The sequence below is a fragment of the Pelodiscus sinensis genome, chromosome 22 (assembly GCF_052426305.1).
Source record: "Pelodiscus sinensis isolate ZL-2025 chromosome 22, ASM5242630v1, whole genome shotgun sequence".
NCBI lineage: Eukaryota > Metazoa > Chordata > Testudines > Trionychidae > Pelodiscus > Pelodiscus sinensis.
Genome location: NC_143073.1, coordinates 7,774,723 through 7,795,753, shown reverse-complemented (window position 1 = coordinate 7,795,753; position 21,031 = coordinate 7,774,723). Strand labels below are relative to the sequence as shown.

Below are 21,031 nucleotides of genomic sequence, written 5' to 3'. Positions count from 1 at the left end.
ATGCGCCAGGAGTGAGCCCGGCCAGGGGCGGGAGGCGGGCTCAGCCGTAGGACAGCGGACGCGTGAGCCTAGGCTGTTGCGGCACAACGGCGAGATTGTGCGCGTGCGCATACGCCTCGTGCGCCGGCGGCGCGTGCGTGGTGCTGCGGCGAGGGAGCGACCATAGAGACCTGGCGGTGAGTGGGTGGAACGTGCCCGCTGGGCACTCTAGCCCGGCGGTTGAGTGAGCTCTATGGCCCAAGGGAGGTGCGAGGGGGAGGGGGTATACTCGGTCTCCGTCAGGGGAAGCGCCCGTCTCGGCGCGGGACGGTGACGTCTGATGACGCAATGGCATTACGTCACAGACAGACCTGCATCACGGATAACGTCGCGGCGACGTGTCGTGCGGTGACATCACAGGGGTATGATGTCACGGCATAACGTCATGGCAGTGTGTGACATCACAGTGAGGCAGTGTAATGCCATGGCAACATCTTAGGGTGATGTCACATTGCTGCGCCATGTTCTGATGACCTCACTGAGTGACATCACAATGCTATGTCACAGTGTCATGGCGTGACAATGCCCCGAGGGGATGTCACAATGACGTGGTGTCCCTGACGAACGTCATGGCAACGCCTTGTGATGACATCACAAAATTGTGTTGTAAGTGTAACGTCATGGCAACGCTTGGTGACACAGTCACACGATACAGCACACCGCGTGACGACACAGCAGCAGCGTGGTACCCAGTGTGCCCGGGAAGGCACTTCACCATCCAACGCTGCCATGTTCACAAGCTGCCGCCAGACGGCACAGCGCAGCAGTGGCACGAAGCAATGGGATACATGGGGCCTTCCCCTCTCAGCACCAGCATGGATCCTGAACTTTGGAAGGCTGTTCAGCCTCATACTTGAAATGAGTGTGCTGGACCTCAGCCCATTTACTAGTGGAAAGGAGCCAGCGTCACCAACCCACCCCCATGCCTGGCATCCCCATAGGCAGAGATGCCAGGGGATAAAAGCCCTGTTGGACTGACCTTCCCTCTTCCTCAGGAAGTGCCTCCCACTCCCAGCCCCACCCCCTTTACAGAATGGTTCCCTTGCTGCAAAGAATCATTAAAGGAGCCAGGTGTGTTCATTCAGATGTTCCTGTTTGGTGATTCTCTCCCCTTTTCCTTCTAGGAGGTTTCTTCATGCACCATTTCCCATCTCTCAGGTTCACCTTGCAGCCATTGCCATGACAGGGCTCTCTAGCCAGCCCTTCTCTTTGGAGAAGCAGAAGCAGTTAGCAGTAAACATCACCCATGTCCTTTCTCTCTATGGCTCCATTGTGGACTCCTACATCATTGTGAGTACTATTCAAAACACAACTGGCTGCGTCTAGACTGGCATAATTTTGCGTTAATACTTTTAACAGAAAAGTTTTTCCGTTAAAAGTATTTCCGCAAAAGAGCGTCTAGATTGGCACAGATGCTTTTGTGCAAAAGCGTCCGTGGCCAGTCTAAACACGATTTTGTGCAAGAAAGCTCCGGTGGCCATTTTTGCCATCAGGGCTTTCTTACACAAAAAATTCCTTCCCTGTCTACACTGGCCCTCTTGCACACGATTCTTGCGCAAGAGGGCTTATCCCTGAGTGGGAGCATCATAGTATTTGCGCAAGAAGCACTGATTTTGTACAGCACAAAGTCAGTGCTCTTATGCAAATTCAAGCAGCCAGTTTAGACAGCTGGCAAGTTTTTGCGCAAAAGCGCACAAAATCTTGCCAGTCTAGACGCAGCCAATTAAGCTTTGCTGAGAGGTGGCATGGACCAGCTTGTAGGGTACTGGCCTGGGATTTAGGAGACTGGGATTTATTCCTGGCTCTCCCACTGACCTGCTGTATGACTTTGGTCAAGTCATTACCCTATTTTGTGCCTCAGTTTCCCCTCCCGGTCTCTATCTGTTTTGTCTGTTTAGATTGTAAACAATTTGGGGTAGGAACTGTCTCTCACTGTGTGTATGTATGACGCCTAGCGCAATGAGACCATTATCTCAGATGTGGTTTGAGGGCAGGGGGTGGGCTTGGATGATGCGTGCTCTTGCCTAAACTTTCCTCTTCCCCCATCACCCTTTCTTCCCTGAAGGAGTTTTTCACCAATAATCTTTGGGGGAAGCTGCCTTGTTCCTGGCAGGCTGTGCTTACTGATCTCCCCTCACCGCAACTCGCTGCCCTCTTGCTGGAGAAAGGAAAACCGGAGGAAGTTTGGTAAGAACATGCTGCTGTTAAATGGGCTTCACTAGCATCCCCTATAAGCTTGTTTAAGCTGTGGGTTGCAAGGATCATATGACAGCAGGCAGGGTTTGTGTCTGCAGGCTGCACTTTCAATTATGGCAGAGGATGCTTTTCCCTCTGAGTCAGTCCTGACTAATGCCATCCTATGGTGCTAGGGAGTGCTGTGGTGAGAGGGGAAGCCGTGTATCGGAGAAGATATGAAACCCCAAACACTCAGTGGCTAGGTATGTTAATAGGTGTGTTGGAAAAGCTTAGAGATAGATAGTTGTTATTCTCAGTGGCCTAAATCCAGCATTCTGTCTCCTTAGATTCCCCATGCAGTTCAACTTGGATGTGATCTGTTTCCTTACCGCCCATCCCAAACTGCTACATACTGTTCCTCTGTGCTGTTAAACAGCTTGCCATGTTCTACCCCAGAGGTTGCTGCATTTCTCCTGTGGGTGAAGTGATTTGTACAGCTGTAGTCTGTTCGGTCCCTTTAGTGCAACAGCAATGGGAACGCCTTGTCCATATACTAACTGCAGTCCTTTCTCTGTTAGTTATAGCATGGTGTGGCCGCTCTCCTTGCTGGCCTTTAAAGCCACAGCACACACATTGGCTTTCTCCAGAACACCTTGTGGCAGAGGTGGCACATCAGTGGACGGGAGGCCAGAGGAGTTCAAAGAGAACCGATGTCAGAGCTCTAAACTGAATCCCCTTTTCCGGAAGCATGTGAAACCCAAAAAACAGCATGAAATCTGGCAACTCGGGAAGGTTTGTGGATAGCATTTCTTGTCCTTGGTCGGATTGATAACATCTCTGTAGCTATGTTATGTTTCTAAGAAGCACACGGGATCTTTTTTGGGGAAGAGGCCTGTCAGGGCTTTTTTCCACTCTGGCACTCCGGGAGCGTACATCAGCCACTTTGTTAGAAGCTCCTGAGATGCGTTGTATGTCACATCAAAGACTTGGAGAGCCAAACTCCACCGAAGGAGTTTCTTGTTAGTCTCTTTGACTGAGTGTAGCCAATGCAGAACAGAATGGTCAGTTGCAGAGGAAAGTGTCGTCCCCAAATATATGGTCGTATCTTCTCTAGCGCATATACAATGGCGTAACATTCCTTCTCAGAGACAAACCAGTGGCTTTCCATCTCAGAGAGTTTTTTATTGAGGAACTCAGCAGGGTGGAATTGTTGATCTGCACTAAAACTGCCCCCACACCACACTCTGCATCCGTGGTGAAGAAAGGTTAGGACAAGGTCAGACATGGGACCAGCCTTAAACTGCTTAAGAGCTTCCTGACACTTCTCAGTCCACTTAACCACATTTGGTTGTTTTTTTCTGGTCAGGTCTGTTAAGCTATGTCTACACAACAGCATTATTTTGGAATAACTGACATTATTCTGAAATATCAAAGAGCGTGTCTACACTGCGAGCCATTATTTTGAAATAAGGGTACGTCTAGACTACATGCCTCTGGTGACAGAGGCATGTAGATTAGACTACCAGGCATAGGAAAATGAAGCGACGATTTAAATAATCACCGTTTCATTTACATTTACATGTCTGCCGCGTTGAGCCAATCAGCTGTTTGTCGGCTCAGCGCAGTAGTCTGGACGTGCGGGGGTCGACATCAAAGGCATTTGTCGACCACCCAGGTATGCCTCATCCCAGGAGACATACCTGGGTGGTCGACAAATGCCTTTAATGTCGACCCCCGCGCATCCAGACTATTGCGCTGAGCCGACAAACAGCTGATCGGCTCAGCGCGGCAGACATGTAAATGTAAATGAAGCGGCAATTATTTAAATCGTCGCTTCATTTTCCTATGCCTGGTAGTCTAATCTACATGCCTCTGTCACCAGAGGCATGTAGTCTAGACGTACCCTAAGGGTGAGCTAGAGGACATCTTACTCCATCTCCTGGTAACCCTCATTTTATGAAGCATAAGGGAAGTCAAAGGAAATTTGTCCTTTGACTCCCTGCTGTGTAGAAAATGCCAAAAGCCGAGTTAAGCTATTTTGACTTAAGCTACGCAACTGATGTAGCTCAGGTTGCGTAGCTTAATTCGACTTTAGCCCTGCTGTGTAGACATTCCCCTTGTGGTGCAGCAATCTGACTGTAGTGCAGTACATATCGCTTGTGATATCCTGCCAAGCCCAAGAAGAACTGGACCTGTTTTTTTGATTTAGGGACAGGCTGTTTTGGATAGCCTCTGCTTTATCCTGTAGAGCTGTGGTCACCAACCAGTAGATCGCGATCTACCGGTAGATCTCGGAAGCTCTAAGAGTAGCTCTTGAGCCCTCTCTGAACTGCGCGCCTGCGTAGTACATTTACATTAGATTTCCTCATTTGAGGAGCAGCTACTCACCGAGCAACAGCACAGGTGAGTAGCTGCAAGGAATGGTGGGAATTTTTTTTTAAAGTAGCAATATAAGGATTGGGGATAGCAAGTGATGGAGAGGAGGAGAATAGAGGGGGCGGGGCTTCAAGGAAGGGGCGGGGCTTCAAGGAAGGGGCGGGGCCGGGCGGTAGATCTTGGCTTGGTCTGTCATTTAAAAAATGATCTTGGGTGTAAAAAGGTTGGAGACCACTGCTGTAGAGGGTTGCTAGTCCCATGACCCATCTGACAGGTAAGTTACCTTGTTAGGCCTATTTGACACTTTGTAGCCTGAACAGTCAGTCCAGCCTCCCTTATGCGCTGGAAGACAGTGTGGAGGTGTTCTAGGTGTTCTGGCCATGGATCAGAGAATACAGCCACATCAGCCAGATAGGCTACTGCAAATTTGCCAAATCCCGCGAGTCGATTACCTACAAGTATTTGGAAGTTTGCAGGTGCATTGCGCAGCCCAAAAGAGAGAATGTTAATTCACACAGCCCCACATGTGTAATGAAGGCTAACCTTTCCTCAGCTGACTCATCCAGAGGTATTTGCCAGTATCTCTTGGTTAAGTCTAGGATGGAGATGAACTGGGTGCGTCCCAGTTTCTCCAATAGCTCATCCGTGATGATAGTCCACGCAAAAGCGGATTTCTCCATCTGGTTTGGAGACTAGGGCCACCGGAGAGGCCCACAAACTTTCAGAGGGGTGAATTACACCCATCTCTATTATGTCCTTGATCTCCTTTTCTATAGCCGCTTTGGCTGAAGGAGATATCCGGCAGGGTTGGGCTCTGATGGGGTGAGCTTCACCTGTGTTGATGCAGCGGTAAGCCCGTTTAGTCCATCCTGGGGTGGCTGAAAACATCGGTGCAAAACTGGTGCACAGCTCCTGGATCTGCTGGCACTGCTCACAGCTAAGGCTCATGGGGAGGTTACTTCTTCAATGCCACCCTTGCCTTTCCCATCATAGTAGGCTCCTCCAGGCCACTCAGCGTCATCTCTCTTGTGGGCTGTGAACTGAAAAACCTTCAATTCTCAGGAATAAAAGGGCTTTAGAGAATTAACATGATATACCGTAGGCTTAAGGTTAGGGTCTGGGAACGCTATGAGGTAATTAACTGCTCCTGTGTGCTCTCGGACCATGAACAGACTGTCCCAGGATGCTTCCATCTTATTGGCCTGGAGCACCTTCAAGACCATGACTAGCTCACCTACCTTGAAAGACCGCTCTCTGGCATGTTCATCAAGCCAGGCCTTCTGCTCTTGCTGAGCATTCTGTAAGGTTTGTTGAGCTGGAGCTAAAGAGTCTTTGAGGGTGTTTTGCAAGTTGCCTACAAAATCCACAATGTTAGTTCCTGGAGAAGTAACCCACTCCTATTGACCAAGAACATTTGGCCACATTCTAGTTGAGAATAGGACCCTGCGGCCCTGACTGAGCAAGCCAATACCGGGGGCCTGATTTGCCAAGACGTTGCACTCTGAGGTCAATGGAAGCTGCATTGAGAAGCCGGCTACCTCCCTAGGTGTTGCAATTGGGCTTGTTTAGTTTGGAAAAGAGACGATTGAGAGGGGACATGTTAGCGGTTTTCAGGTCTCTAAAAGGGTGTCAGAAGGACGGAGAAAAAATGTTCTTCTTGGCCTCTGAGAATGGAACAAGAAGCAATGGGCTTAAACTGCAGCAAGGGAGGTTTAGGTTGGACATTAGGAAAAAGTTCCTAACTGTCAGGATGGTCAAAGACTGGAATAAATTGCCCAGGGAGGTTGTGGAATTTCCATCTCTGGAGATATTTAAGAGTAGGTTAGATAAATGTCTATCAGGGATGGTTTAGACAGTACCGGGTCCTGCCATGAGGGCAGGGGACTGGACTCAATGATCTCTCGAGCTCCCTTCCAGTCCTAGTATTCTGTGATTCTATGAACGTGGATTTCAGTGGCCAGCTCTCCACACCCAAGCTGGACAGCCTGGGCTGTTCTGCTGGTAAGTTCCTTGATGTGTCTGTACCTTTATCTTTTCTTCAGGTGGTGAAGGAACTGAGTGAGGTCAGCAGGTGTGACCATGTGGTTGATATTGGCTCTGGCCAGGTAGGTCTCTGGGAGCCGTGGTTTGCATTATACGTTGCATCCCAGGACCCTCCCTAGCGTGGCGAGGTGCAGGGTCTCCTGCTGCGTGGGTTGGGTGTGGGGCTGGAGCACAGGGTTCCTTTCACTTTTACATCACCATGTGGCGTCCCACCTGAGAGGGCAGGTGACGCTAAGACCTTGCCAGCTAATGGCACATTTGATATAGTGTGAAGTAGTTCACTTCCTAGGAGACCCTATCCCAAAACTCCCAGCACAAACGGTACCAGCTGCTCCCCTCGCTGGCTGCCTTAGCAGAGAGGCCAAAAACCAAATGGATTATGGAGACCAACTTCACCTAGGAGCTGTGTCTCTCTAGGGTCCCTTGTGAAACTTCTGATCAGATGCACGTCCTGCTTTGCACACACGGTGCTTTTGTGGTAGGGCCTTGGAGCTCAGAGGGGTCGCCGTGTTAGTCTGTTTCACAAAAACAATGAGTCCTGTGGTACCTTAAAGATTAACCTGTTTTTTTAGGCATCAGCTTTCACAGGCTGCAACCATCTTTGTCAGATGTATCTGATGAAGTGAGTTCCAGTGCATGAAAGCTTATGCCCAAATAAATGTGTTAGTTTTTAAGGTGTCACTGTGTCTTTTACTTGTGTGATCTCAGCCACCACCCCATGGAGTCTCAGGCAGCAGTTCCGTTTACAGGGACATACAGGTATCATCCCTTGGCCAGAGACAAGATTGCTGCATGCAGCAATTCCCCGTCCTTTGGCTCTGCTGGCCTGCCTTTCTGTCTCTCTCTCCTTTGCACTTCTGTCCTGTGCTCCTTTTCTACTCTTGCAGTTAATGGGCTAATAATCTCCTCAGCTTTCCACAGCTCAGGTCGATCTAGTCATTAGCCTTTTCTTCCCTCAGTCAAGCCCTTTTGGGGTGGGGGGGGCACCACTGGTTCCTAGTAGGGCTGTCAAGCAATTAAAAAATTGAATCGTGATTAATTGCGCGCGCCTCCCCTTTGAAACGCCACAATGACGTTTCAATGGGGCAGCGCTGCATGGAGCAGCGGCGTTTCCAAGGGGCAGTGCATTAGGAGCCTGGGATCAGCTGGGGACTCCAGCTGATCCCCGGCTCCGCTGTTGCAAAGCCCCTTTGAAGCGCCAAGCAGCACTTCAAAGGGGCTTTGCGACATGGAGTCCAGAATCAGCTGGGCACTCCAGCTGATCCCTGGCTCTGCTTGCACTACCCCTTTGAAGTGCCGTTTTGGTGCTTTAAAGGGGCAGCAACATTAAGAGCCAGGGATCAGCTGGTGGCTCCAGCGATCCCTGGCTCCGCGTTGCAAAGTCCCTTTGAAGTGCCGGAGCGACGGTTCAAAGGGGTAGCGCATTGATGCCTGCGATTAACGCATTAAAAAAATTAATGCATCAGTCCTGTCCTGCATTAATCGCAGGCGTTAACGCAGGTCAATTGACAGCCCTAGTTCCTAGCTCTCTGTTGCAGGCTCCCACCCTAGCATGCAAAAAGTCTGACTCATCCCAGCATCCGGAAAGGTGTCCCCTCTCCCTCCCTATTAACCTTGAACCTTCCAGCAGTGGGGGAGGGAGGGGGAAAAAGATTGAAAAAAATCCAAAGCAGCAGCAGCAGCAGCATTGACGGTTGTCCTGTCTTCCCCTCTAAGGGCCATCTCTCTCGCTTTCTGGCCTTTGGTCTAGGTTTGTCCGTCACAGCGATCGAGGGAGACAGGCACCTGGTTGACATGGCAACGAAATTTGACCAAGAACTGGTGTGGGCGCTGGAAAAGGAGCAAGCGCGACGAGCTGAGGTAAACGGTGCGGTGGGGGATAGAGGAGGAGCTCCATGCAGATTGGTGGGCTCTTCACGGCAGGAAATGGCTAAAGGTTCGGAAGAACAGCCGAGGGGGTAGGACGCTGGCTTGGGACTGGGGAGACTTGGGTGGGATTCCTGGCCCCTCAAGTAACATTTAATCTACCCCGTACTTCAGTCCCCATCAGTACAATAGGACTGAGCCCCCATCTGCCAAGGATCCATCTCCTGCTGTGAGATGCTCAGATACCCCGGTGCTGGAGAGAGATCTCCTGCCACTTCCCACCAGAGCTGGCCCGTCCATAGGATGGTTTGGGGCAGCCACACCAGGATGATGACCCCCTGCGCTCACCATAGCAGTGAGAGCCGGAGCAGCCTGCTCCGCTGTGCTGCCCATCTCTCCCAGCTCGCTGTGCTCCACCTCACCCTGGCACCGACAAGCCAGGTGCCCAGTCCCAGGGCAGTCCGGTTCCCGCTGCCATGGTGAAGCAGAAAGATGGGTGGCAGGGTGGAGTGGAGCAGGCTGCGTGGGGGGAGGCCTGACCCCTGCTACCGCCCCACGCCAGGTAATCCCCCGGCTCGTGTCACTTGGGGGAGGGGGTGTCGGGCAAGGAGTGCAATGGGGGATGGGAGGGATGGAGTGGGGGCAGGGCCTGCAGTGGGAGTGGCCTAGTGCATAGGGCATTTGCCTGGTGAATGCAGGGCGGTGAGCTTGAGTCCTGCCCACTCTTGGAGCAGCCGGACAGCCAACCCCAGTTTCCCCAGGGATGGAGCAGGCTCTGGCATTAGGAAGGCAGGATAAGGGATGCCCTGAAGGTAAGAGGGTGGGCTGGGGTCTGGAGTGGCTTAGTGGATAGGGCACTCCCCTGTAGAGCACAGTGTGGTGGGTTCAAATCCCATCCAGGCAGCCACTGGGGGAGCTGCCCAGGGACCACCCTGCCTCCCACCCCAAAGAAGTCCTGGCTGCAGCCCATTGTTACCATAAAGGCTGTGCAGGGAAAACACAAGGCACCAGCTGAGTCCAGTAGCTGCAGCATGGGGCTGAGCTTGCAGCTTGGCTCAGTGACCTTTTGCTATCAGCTTGAGGGGGCTAATTCCCCCCCCCCACGCCTCCCGACAGCCAGCCCTCATCTCAGAACATAACCTGCATACAGAGAGTTAACCCTGAAGGGCCAGGGGGGAAAACCTCCCTTCAGTCTGAGATGGCCCCGTGGGACGGCAGAGTTTGCCCCTGCTTCTCAGGCAGCCGGCATTAACCTCTGGTGGAGGCAGGACCCCAGCCTCGCCAGGCCCTTACTCAGCTGCTGCCGAGCGGGGCCCCGACAAACACAGCTGAGTGGCTGCCTGCTTTGCACCTGTGACCCTTCGTCTCTCCCACCCCACAGGATCGCTCCCTCCAGGGCCCGAGCCACGTGGTGGGGTGGGTGGACCCCCAAGCACCATGGCGAGAATGCCTCCTCCCAACACCACGCGGAACAGACACTGCTCATTCTCCCGTGGCAGAACACAGCCTGCCCTTGGAGGCCAAAGCCACGTCGGACTCGCCAGGGCCACGGAAGAGCATTCCCAGTGGCACAGATGTGGCACAGGCAGGCAAGGCTGGAGAGAACGGAGTAGGAGGTTGGGGCTGCGGGGCTGCTGCCAGACAGGGGTATGAGGGATCCCCACAGCCCTTCAGAAGCAGAGGCCATGGCTGCATGGCTAATGGGCATCACCTTCTGCATCCACCGAGCCGCCCCACGGCAGTAAATCCCCTGGGGCCGCTGGCAGAGGGCAGGGTGCTCCTGACTGGCTTGCACGCGTGCGGGGACCTCAGCGTTGCTCTGCTCAGACATTTCACCCGCTCCCCCCACGTGGTGGCCATGACCTCGGTCGCCTGCTGCTACATGAAACTCACCACCCGGGAAGAGCCGACCCCCCCAGGCCTCGCTGCGCCGCCACCTTCCACCACCCGTTGTGAGTACGGCTACCCTCTGAGCACCTGGGTAGCCGGCCTGCCGGGCCACGCCCTCTCCTACAAGGCTCGGGAAGTGGCCTGCCATGCCATGGAGGACTACGTGCTGCGGCTGAGGAGCAACAGCCCCATCCTGCGGACCCACTGTTACCGCGCCGTGCTGGAGGCGCTGATCCGGGCAGCCGACCCGGCAAAGAGACGCCTTGGCGTGCAGACCATCAACAAGGCCCACCAGCTGCCCTTCGAGGAGTGAGTCAGGCCACTTTGCAACGCCAGGCCTCACCCTGTCCTGCTCCTCACATGGAGCGCGACATCCCAAGATATGGGACTCCGGGGCTGACTCCCTATTGGAGATGGGAGCGCTGATCCAACTGAGGAATCTCCTCCCTCCCCCCAGCTCAGGGGCTGTTTGGATACAGAACTGAGGTGGAAACGAGTGAGGGCCCTGCCCCGATTTCTAGCACCCGACTCACTGCTAGTTGCAGGATTCTCCACTTTTCACACACGGGGAAACTGAGGCTTGGTGGAGTCATTGCCTCCCCCCTGGCTAAGCTGAGGGTAACTTGGTTATTGGGCTCCAGGCACATGGGCAGTCTGCTACCCCTGTTGCCTCTAACTACCAAGGCCCAAAAATGTAGCTACCTGAGCAGTATATTGGGTGGCTGCATGAACTAGGAGTTCAAGCGAGGTGGTGGGCAGCTAGGGCTGCTGGCTCCTGTTCCCTGCACGGGGATGGGAGTGCAGTTTGCTGGCTAAAGGCTGGGCCTGCGAGCAAGGCCCATGGGGGAAAGGGGGCCGGGAGCTTGGGCTGAGTCGCCCTGGGGCGGGTGGCCAGGAGCAGAACTGATGGGGCCGTGCTGCTTCGCCTTGGCAGGTACGCCCGGCTGGGCTTGCAGCGCGTGGGGCTGGACCCCCTCACCCCTCTGGACCAGGCCCGCGTGGAGGCCATGCTGGCCCAGCAACAGAACGTGGTGGTCTTCTTCAGCCTGGCACTGCTGCTGGCGCCGCTGGTGGAGACCCTCATCCTGCTGGATAGGATGATCTACTTGCAGGAGCAAGGTGAGTGGCTCGGGCAGATCCGGCCCCCTCCCTAGCCTGGGCAGAAGCACCCCGCTCCTTCACACTGGAGGGGCTGTGCTCATTGGTACTTCCCCTGAGCTGCTCCTTGTAGCCATTTGGCTGTGAGGTTGCGGGGAGGGGGGGGGATTTTAACCCGCCACCTGCCGCGGACAAGCATGTTCGTCCCTGAGACCCTGGATGCAGCATGCTGGTGTTTTCCACTTCATTGCCCCTTGCCAGCAGCCCTTTCTAATCCACAGAGCCCCCGGCCTCAGTACTCCGCTCACTCCTCACTGGGCGAGCAAGGCCTCCCCCTTAGCGGGCTCGCAAGGCCGCCCGTCCACCTCCCTGCTTAGGAGGCTGGTGAGTTCACTGGTACCAGCCTTCTGTTCACCTGGCGAGAAAGCACATGCATTCCTGTCTCTACAGCCACCGCCAGGCTAGCACCTGTGGTTGTGGGAAATTATTCTTTCAAACAAGCAGCCAGGCTGGTAAGAACTCCCTCCACGGTGATGGGCTGCCCTCACGTGAACCACTCTGCCCCCGCTCCTGCTCTTCCCCTGCAGGCTTCCAGTGCAAGTTGATTCCCTTGTTTAGCCCGAAGTTCTCGCCCCGGAACCTAGTGCTGGTGGCGGCCAAGGCGGGGCTGGACTCTGCGTTAGCCAGGCTGGCAGGGGAAGACTGACACGGATCAGCCTCCATTGGTGCTCAGGAATCACCTGCGGCAGCCGCCTCTGAGGAGGAACGTGGCAGTCCTTTAGGAGAGGAGGCGCTCGTAAGACGCAGGATTGGGGAAGGCCAGGGCTATGCCCAGGTGGCTACTGCGGCCTCACAAAGTTCTGCAACAGTTGCACATGGGGAAAGAGACAACATGGACCTCCAGGACCACCCCCACTTCCTGGAGTTCTGAGCCACGTGGCAGCTGTGGGCCAGCCCCAGCAAAAGTCCAGCAGGGACTGACGGACAACAGGCAGCAGCTGCTGCACCTCTAAGTGCCCCCTCCCTGTTCCTGGCCTTGCATATCTCCCCTCCCCCTTCAGCTGACCCACTCACCCACAATAAACAGCCCCCCAAGAGCACTGGGGCATACTGCTGGGTTGGCCTTGTCCGTCGCTGCCCCCTTTCTCCCTGCCTTGTCTACATGGACCGTAAACTCTCCAAGGACTGGCCTCGACTGACACGGGTCTGTGCAGCACACAGGGGCTGGGCCGTGCTGTAAACTACCCCTGCTTGTTACATCCCAGCTTGGGAGGTGCTCACCCCTCTGGTATTATCTCCTGGACAGAGTGGAAGCAGGGCTAAGTGATTCTCCTAAGGTCACCTATACAGGCTGTTGCAGAGATGGGATCTGATCCCAAGCTGGCAACCCCCAGGCCAGGCCTCCTTCCCCTGTACCCAGAGGCTGGGCCTAACAGACCCACCTCAACTGTAGCTGAATTAGGGCTCCCTGGAGCTCGCCAGCCCTCCACCAGATTCAGCCAGGGGGGAAAAGTTACTGCTATGGTGACAACTCTCTCGGCCTGTGCAGCATGGCTGTTTGCTCCCGCCTCCCTGCCCCCATCTCTGACTCAGCTCCATGCCACACCCACCTGGCTTCTCTCAGATACCCCCCCCCCCTTTCCATTCAGCCCGTCATCCCCCCCACCCACCCAAACAAGAACCAGGGAGTTACCATGCCCTCAGCGGCCATCGCTGCATCGGCTCCTCGTGAACATCATACCTCTCCCCGAGCCCCCAGCTGTTCAGACTGTCAGCGCCACAACACGGGCCGTGTTTGTACAGCCCCGAGCGCAGCCTTTGCACTCTGCCGTAACACACAAAGTCACAACCCTGAGCCGGTTCTAAGCAGGCAGCCCCATGTGGCTTTCTGGCCAGGCACTCACAGAAGGGATGCACATCCCTTGGCTCTGAAAGAAAGATGGCCAAGGCTGGCCTACAAAGGGGGGGTGGTCAAGACGTCTTTATTGCAGGCTGGCAACAGAGGGGTCTGCAGCCACTGCTATCGCCTTGGGCTGGGCAGCAAGGCCTTTGCTGTCCAGAGTAAGCCCACGACTGGGGACTCTAGAAGCAGCTGCCCACACGGGTCATAGGCATCGGCCTGTCTCTCCCACGACAGAGGGGCTAATACCAATAGGACTTCTTAGGTCGGCGCGTCTCCACGATGCCCTGAAGCTCCATAATTTCTTCTTCAAATGTTTTCAGGGAGGGCCGGTAGGTCCTGTCCAGCAAGTCATCCACCGAGGTGTCCTTTGGCCCCTCTGCCCGGGGGAAAGAGGGGACGGTAGGTTACAACCCTGATCTCAGCACCACCTCTACCAGGCTGATACAATAGGTCTGCACGGCAGAGATGGCTGTGGGGCAGAAGGGGTTTTGCTCCCATGCGGCCAGCCTAGCAGTGGGGGAAGGGAGCCAGAAAGTATCCCCATTAGCCTGTGGGGCCAGCCCAGCACTGGGAGGAGTCAAATTCTAGTCCAGCTCATGTCTCAGGGGAATCGGACTGGACCACCGCATGCCCAGGGCAAGGAGGAATGAGCCCTGCTCTCTGATTCGGGAGGGGCGTGCTCCTGTTCTGAGCTGGTCCACGGTGGCGTCAGCAATGACACATCCTGCTGGGCAGGGGCGAATTAGGCCCATCTCTTGGGAGCTGAACAGGCTCGAGCTGGGATCACAAAGGCACAAACTCAAAAGCTACGTGGGCTTATACGGTCTCTTTCCATACAGGAAATAAACGTCAGAGGAATCGGGGCCAAAGAGACACGTGACCATAAGTGGCTCTTGGCTTCCCAGTGCCTGGGTGTGGTCAAGGCACTTCTGAGCCAGGCCCCAGGCTGTGGGGCAACACACAATACAAAAACAGTTCAAGGAAACACTACCCCTAGCACATTCAACGCCCGGGCCTGATTCCCAGCACAGCATAAGAACGGCCGTACTGGGTCAGACCAAAGGTCCATCCAGCCCAGTAGCCTGTCTGCCTACAGTGGCCAGCACCAGGTGCCCCAGAGAGGGTGGACTGAAGACAATGATCAAGCAATTTGTCTCCTGCCATCCTTCTCCAGCCTCTGACAGAGGCCAGGGACACCATTTCTATCCCCTGGCTAATAGCCTTTTATGGACCTAACCTCCATGAAATTATCTAGCTTCTCTTTAAACTCTGTTATAGTCCTAGCCTCCTCTGGCAAGGAGTTCCACAGGTTGACTACACGCTGTGTGAATAACTTTCTTTTATTAGTTTTAAACCTGCTACCCATTCATTTCATTTGGTGTCCTCTAGTTCTTCTATTATGGGAACTAATAAATAACTTTTCTTTATCCACCCTCTCCACACCACTCCTGATTTTATAGACCTCTATCATATCCCCCCCCCCCTCAGTCTCCTCTTTTCTAAACTGAAAAGTCACAATCACTTTAACCTCTCTTCATATGGGACCCGTTCCAAACCCCTAATCATTTTAGTTGCCCTTTTCTGAACCCTTTCCAAGGCCAAAATATCTTTTTTGAGGTGAGGAGACCACATCTGTACACAGTATTCAAGATGTGGGCGTACCATAGTTTTATACAGGGGCAGTAAGACATTCTGTGTCTTATTTTCTAACCCTTTCTTAATAATTCCTAGCATCCTATTGGCCTTTTTGACCGCCGCTGCACACTGTGTGGAAGTTTTCAGAGAACTGTCCACGATAACTCCAAGATCTCTTTCCTGATTTGTTGTAGCCAAATTAGCCCCCATCATACTGTACCTATAGTAGGGGTTATTTTTCCCGATGTGCATTACTTTACACTTATCCACATTAAATTTCATTTGCCATTTTGTTGCCCAATCACTCAGTTTGGTGAGATCTTTTCGGAGTCCCTCACAGTCTGCTTCTGTCTTGACTATCCTAAACAGTTTGGTATCATCTGCAAACTTTACCACCTCACTGCTTACCCCTTTCTCCAGATCATTTATGAATAAGTTGAAAAGGATTGGTCCCAGGAGTGACCCTTGGGGGACACCACTAGCTACCCCTCTCCATTCTGAAAATTTACCATTTATTCCTACCCTTTGTTTCCTGTCTTTTAACCAGTTCTCAATCCAAGAAAGGACCTTCCCTCTTATCCCATGGCAATATAATTTACACAAGAGCCTTTGGTGAGGGACCTTGTCAAAGGCTTTCTGAAAATCTAAGTATACTATATCTACTGGATCCCCCTTGTCTGCATGTTTGTTAACCCCTTCAAAGAACTCTAATAGATTAGTAAGACATGATTTCCGTCTACAGAAACTATGCTGACTTTTGTCCAACATATTATGTTCTTCTACATGCCTGACAATTTTATTCTTTACTGTTGTTTCGACTGATTTGCCCGGTATTGACGTTAGACTTGAAGCGCCTGCAGGAAAGCGTCACCATCGCCACACATCAGCCTCTGGGCACTGGGAAGCAGGTTGCAAGTTAGAGCAGTTCCGTGGCTGCTCTCACTTACACCAAAGCCTGAGCAGTGCCCTGCACAGCTCTTGAGCTCAGAGCACGAAGGCAGCTTGGAGCCATTCACGGGGCTAGAGCGACCAGGAATCAACCCCTAGTACTGCACATGCTGCAGACACCGGCGGAAACAGAAACCAGGGGATTTCAGTACCTCTCTGTGCCTGACTCCAGTCCCCTGAAGAAGTGGGTTATGCCCACGCAAGCTCATGGTACTATATCAAATGTTTTGTTAGTCTCCACGGTGCTGCAGGACCACTCAATTTTTAAGTTACAGACTAACACAGCTACCCCTCTGAGACTTTAGGAGAGCCCAAGGACCGGATGGGCCACAAACAGAGCTCTCCTTCCACCGTGCCAGGGGCCCTCTGGAGCCAGGGTGCATGGAGAAAGCTGGCTCTGGCAGTACCAATGCCTTGGCCTGTCTCCCAGGCACCTTCCCGCCGTTCCCAACAGAAAGCCGTGTCCGGTTGCCTGGGGCAAGCGGCAGAAGCCCCCGGCAAACCCGCTCACCTTTCCACTGCTCTGGGATGATGCCGTCCCGGCGCTGGTGGACGGGTAAGGGGATGATCCTGCCGGTTCGCAGAGACACCCTCACCCGTTCCCCCTCTTCAGTGTAGCGCCATTGCACCTCGGTGGGCTTCCTGGGGGAGAAGGGCAGGGGGACAGTGGCTCAGACAAGATCCCGGGGGGAGAGGAGCTGCTGAGAAGGCAGCCAGAAGCCTCCCAGGTGGTTTTTATTGGTGTCTTTGGGGAAAAAAAGGCTTTCACCCGCCACAGCACAGCGCCCCCTAGCATCTTACAAGGGTGCTGGAGTTAGCACTGACCCTGAGGAATGACACCCCGCCCCCCAACTCCTCCAGCACAGGACCATGCTGGGCCACTGGGGTCAGCACAGACTCCCCATAGCACATCACCTCCCTACTGACTCCCCCCCCGCCCCCAGCCCCACACTGGAGTCAATTCTGCATTGTCTATTGATTCCTTGATGCTTCCCTCCCCACTGTTGATTCCTTATGACTATCTGCCTCACCGTGGCACCTACCAGCCCCTTATTGGCCAGCGTCCCACCGTGCTGTTTAGACACAGAACAAAGGCCCTGCCAAAAGCAACCTGGACTCTAACCCTGAGGCTACGTCTACACTGGCCCCTTCTCCGGAAGAGGCATGCTAATTTCTAACTTTGGAATAGGGAAATCCGCGGGGGATTTAAATACCCCCCCGCAGGATTTAAATAAACATGGCCGCCGCTTTTTTTCCAGCTTGGGGAAAAGCCGGAAAAGAGTGTCCAGACTGGCGCGATCCTCCGGAATAAAGCCCTTTTCCGGAGGATCTCTTGCAAGTAGGAATAAGAGATCCTCCGGAAAAGGGCTTTATTCCAGAGGATCGCGTCAGTCTGGACGCTCTTTTCCGGCTTTTCCCCAAGCCGGAAAAAAAGCGGCGGCCATGTTTATTTAAATCCTGAGGGGGATATTTAAATCCCCCGCGGATTTCCCTATTCTAAAGTTAGAAATTAGCATGCCTCTTCCGGAGAAGGGGCCAGTGTAGACGTAGCCTGAGTGTCTCCCATTCAAAAACTGGCCAGGTCTAGCACTGCTTAGCTTGACAGATCAGGTCAGATCCTGGCTGAAGGCAGCGCCTTCGGTGAGGGTTGAACACGATACCCGCCTCCCATAGGCGGCTGGAAGGATACCCGCAGGCCCAGCCAAGCCCCGGGCCAGCCCACCGGAGCCCTGGGGTGCACTTACCTGTCCTGAGGGTCAACCAGGGAGATCTGTCGGAGCAGCAGGGGCGCCTCCCTGGCGATGTACATCCCCGGGTTATCGGCGGTTTTCCCTACGTAGCAGTAATGCTGGAAACGGAGAGCTTGGGTTCAAATCACCGCCTCTCTCTCTGACACACTGGCCTGACCCGAGTCCCTCAGGCCAGGAGACCATCCCGGCCAGGGCAGGGACTGAACTGGGTTGTGGCCGTTTATACTGCCACGTCTCACTAGCGCCAGTGGCTACTGGAGAAGAGGGGGGAAATATAACCTTTCTGCAGCACATTACAAGCAGATTTAACCTCACAGCCCACCCCGGTAGTGTAGGTTATCCCTGTCTTACAGATGGAGAAACTGAGGCGCAGCGAGGGGAATGACTTGCCCCAGTGCGTGGAAAAGGATCACTGCATTCATTCTCAGGGGTCCTTGGGCACCATGCACCAGACACTCAGAAATCCCCAAGCAGCAATGAGGATAGAATGCAGATACTCCTGCACTGACAGCCCAAGCCCTTGCTGCCTGAGCCAAAGGAAAATCCCCATTAGCAATACAGGGGCTATGACACACACAGTAGAGCAGTTCTGATTCCAGCTGGCCACCACATACATTGAGGCTTTTCCCTCCCTCCTCTCCTTCTCTTACCGTATTCAAACCTTCCACGAAGACCCAGTTGCGAGCTCGGATGACTTGGTTCACCATTCCTTGTTTCCCAGTATCTTTGCCAATTAATATCTCCACCTGAAACCCAAAAGTCCCTGTTAGACCTCTACATGGGACCTCCATCTAGGGGCACAGAAACTCAAAAGACACCAGCCAGGTCAGGAGACAATCTTGGGACAGTGGGGGGGGAGGGGGGAGGGAGAAATGAACAGAGAGCGCTCCATCTGCTTCTTCTCCTCTCCTGAGACCAGAGATAAAGCAGATGGCTCCGTTACACACACAAACGCGCGCCGGCAGTGGCTCTCACCGGGGCAGCTGACTTGTGCATTCCTGAGATCAAGGCCCAATCCCTCTCTGCAGGGAGCCGTTTTAAAAAGGAGAGTCCTTGCCCAGAGCAGCAGACAATGGAAACCGAGTCAGCTGTCATGGCAAATCTGGGTAACTCGGCATCCTGGCACTAGGAGCATTTAAAACAGAGGTAGGAAACGGTGGGGGGCCGCTGACCCACAGAAAAATCGGGGGGTTGCATAAAAGTGGGGGGGAAACTCAATGACATGGCCCCCAAATGAGAAGAAGAAAGATGCCCCCCACATTCCTCTTGCTCATCAGAGCCTAGGGGAACCCAGGCTAGTAGACTGTGTGCGCTTTAGGGATGTTAAATTTCAATTAACTAATGGAATGGTCAATGGCATTTCCATCGGCTATTCGATTAGTTGATAAAGACGCCTCCAGCTTTGAACTGTAGCAATAGCCCTGCCAGCGGAAGCCGGTGTCCAGCAGAGCTACATTTCAAAAGCAGAATCACGGGAGAAGCGGCGCAGTGGAGACTGTTTCGGCCCCTGCTCGTGCTGTTTCCCACTGTGCCTCTACCTCTCCTGCGCCCTACGGAGACAGTGCTGGGGAGAACCGGCTTTTAAAAGCCCTGCCCCCCAGCACCAGCTCCTGCTCCCCCCCTTGCTGCCTCTCTCTGATAGAGACAGAAAGCGGCAGAAGCAACTAGTCACATCACTAGTCGACTATCCGATACGCTTATGCTTACATCCCTAGGGTGGGGGGGATGGAGCATCAGCGTGGGCTCCCCAATGCTAGTTGGGAGCCCTGAGCCTCTGAAGCTGAATCCAGGCAAGCCATGGGCTATCTCCAGCCCTGGGGCCTCAAGTTCCTCATCCCTGATGAAAGAGGCATATTTGCAGGTGGTTGGACTAGAAGGCTATGGCATGGAATGAACAGACACAGTGTAACAGCAACGGCTGGGGCCTGGCAGGAGGTCCTAGCCAGGAAAGCAGGAGGATGCTGCCAACTGTGACAGAGAATGGGGGAAGGTTCCGCACACAGATGGCAACGTGGCCGGGGACTGTCAGTCCTTGAGGCTGCTGGGAGCCCCACGCTAGACCGTCCCAATGGGAAATTGCTCCTCGCTGGGGCTCACCGTGTCCCCGCGGAACACCTTCCACTCCTCCTTGCTGATGGGCTCCACAAACACCTTCTTGCGCCTCTTCCCCGGGGGGTTGTGGGCCTTGGCCGCAGCTGTCCAGGGCCGGTAGACACCGTGGCGATAGTCCGGGGGCAGCTTCATCCTGGCCGCCATGGCGAGCAGCACAGTCAGACGCATGGTCCTGCCAGGCGAGGGCAGTCACGGACCCCCAGATCCAGCAACGGCCAGGCCTGAGGTCACCAAGCAAATCAGTGTCAGAGTTAAGCAAGAGCACCCCAGGTGTCCTCCCTCCCGGTCTCCTCTTCTGCCCCATATTTCTTTGCTCCACTCCCCTCCCTGAGCCAGGGAAGGAACCCAGGAGTCCTGGCTGGTCTATGCTGCTGTGTGTATGTTGCCCCAGCAATAGAGCATGGAGGGGAGGAGAGATTTTAAGAGAGGCATCAGCAAGGCGCTAATTTTCCCTAGGGGGGTTTCCAGCCTTTGCTCCCCACTCGCAGCAGAACTTAGGAGCCCTGCTTGGTGCACCCCCCATCACACCACTGCAGCTGCCCCACGGCCCCTGCATGCAACCCAAGCCAGCCCTTGGAGAGAGATGCCCCCTGCTCACCTCGGTCCCCGCAACCCCCAACCCCTCCAGCACCGGTTTGCAGTTGCAAGGCGCTGGCAGACGCATGTGTCTTTGGAGGACGAGGCGCAAGGCCCCCTGGGACTTGTAGTCCCGCGGTGTAGCTTGATCGCGATGCACCCTGGGATTCGCCGTCCTCGTGCTGCAGCGTTGCATTCTGGGATTGGTAGTCCTAGCCCTGTTGCAATCCTACATTCCGGCCTCTGTCCGGTTGCATGGCATGCTGGATCTGGGGGCGGCCTCTCCTCCTCCTCCCCCCGCCTCCCTCGATCCTCTTGCATTGCATTCTGGGTTAGGCTGCTCCTCCCTCCTTGCCCTATTGCATGGCATTCTGGGTATTGCAGGCTATTCTCCCCCCCTTATGCTGCATGGCATTCTGGGTATTGCGGCGTCCTCTCCTCCCCCAATCATCTCCTGTTGCATTGCATTCCGGGTTTCAGCTTCTCTTGTTGCGTTGCATTGCATTCTGGGTATTGCACCCCCTCCGTCCCGTTGCATTGCATTGCGGGTTTTACAGCTGCTCCCGCCTTCTCTTGCTGCATTGCATTCTGGGTATTGCACCCCCCCTCCGTCCTGTTG

At 54.3% G+C, this 21,031-nt stretch overlaps 2 protein-coding genes across 7 annotated transcripts; one reads left to right on the top strand and one right to left on the bottom strand.

The window, feature by feature from the left end:
* Window positions 1-14: 14 nt before the first annotated feature.
* METTL25B (methyltransferase like 25B) lies at window positions 15-16,485 on the top strand. 6 transcript variants are annotated; one of them, XM_025180112.3, is made up of 9 exons: window positions 15-176; window positions 1,164-1,329; window positions 2,105-2,226; window positions 2,793-3,006; window positions 6,633-6,695; window positions 8,350-8,493; window positions 9,881-10,698; window positions 11,324-11,508; window positions 12,075-12,604. In XM_025180112.3, exons 2-9 carry the CDS (start codon window positions 1,219-1,221, stop codon window positions 12,191-12,193), a joined length of 1,776 nt encoding a protein of 591 aa, XP_025035897.3. In that variant the 5' UTR covers window positions 15-176; window positions 1,164-1,218; the 3' UTR covers window positions 12,194-12,604. The 6 variants fall into 6 exon arrangements, with proteins under 6 accessions (XP_025035897.3, XP_075763636.2, XP_025035896.3 ...); XM_075907521.2 differs by lacking the exons at window positions 15-176; window positions 12,075-12,604 and adding exons at window positions 279-401; window positions 14,230-16,485; XM_025180111.3 differs by lacking the exon at window positions 15-176 and adding an exon at window positions 281-401.
* On the bottom strand, window positions 13,454-20,708 carry MRPL24 (mitochondrial ribosomal protein L24). The gene is made up of 6 exons (XM_075907524.2): window positions 20,435-20,708; window positions 19,822-20,057; window positions 18,375-18,470; window positions 17,719-17,822; window positions 16,485-16,615; window positions 13,454-13,766 (listed from the first exon to the last, which is right to left on the bottom strand). The coding sequence occupies exons 2-6, from the start codon at window positions 20,002-20,004 to the stop codon at window positions 13,630-13,632; spliced, it is 651 nt and encodes a 216-aa protein (XP_075763639.1). The 5' UTR covers window positions 20,005-20,057; window positions 20,435-20,708; the 3' UTR covers window positions 13,454-13,629.
* Between the last annotated feature and the right edge of the window lie 323 nt (window positions 20,709-21,031).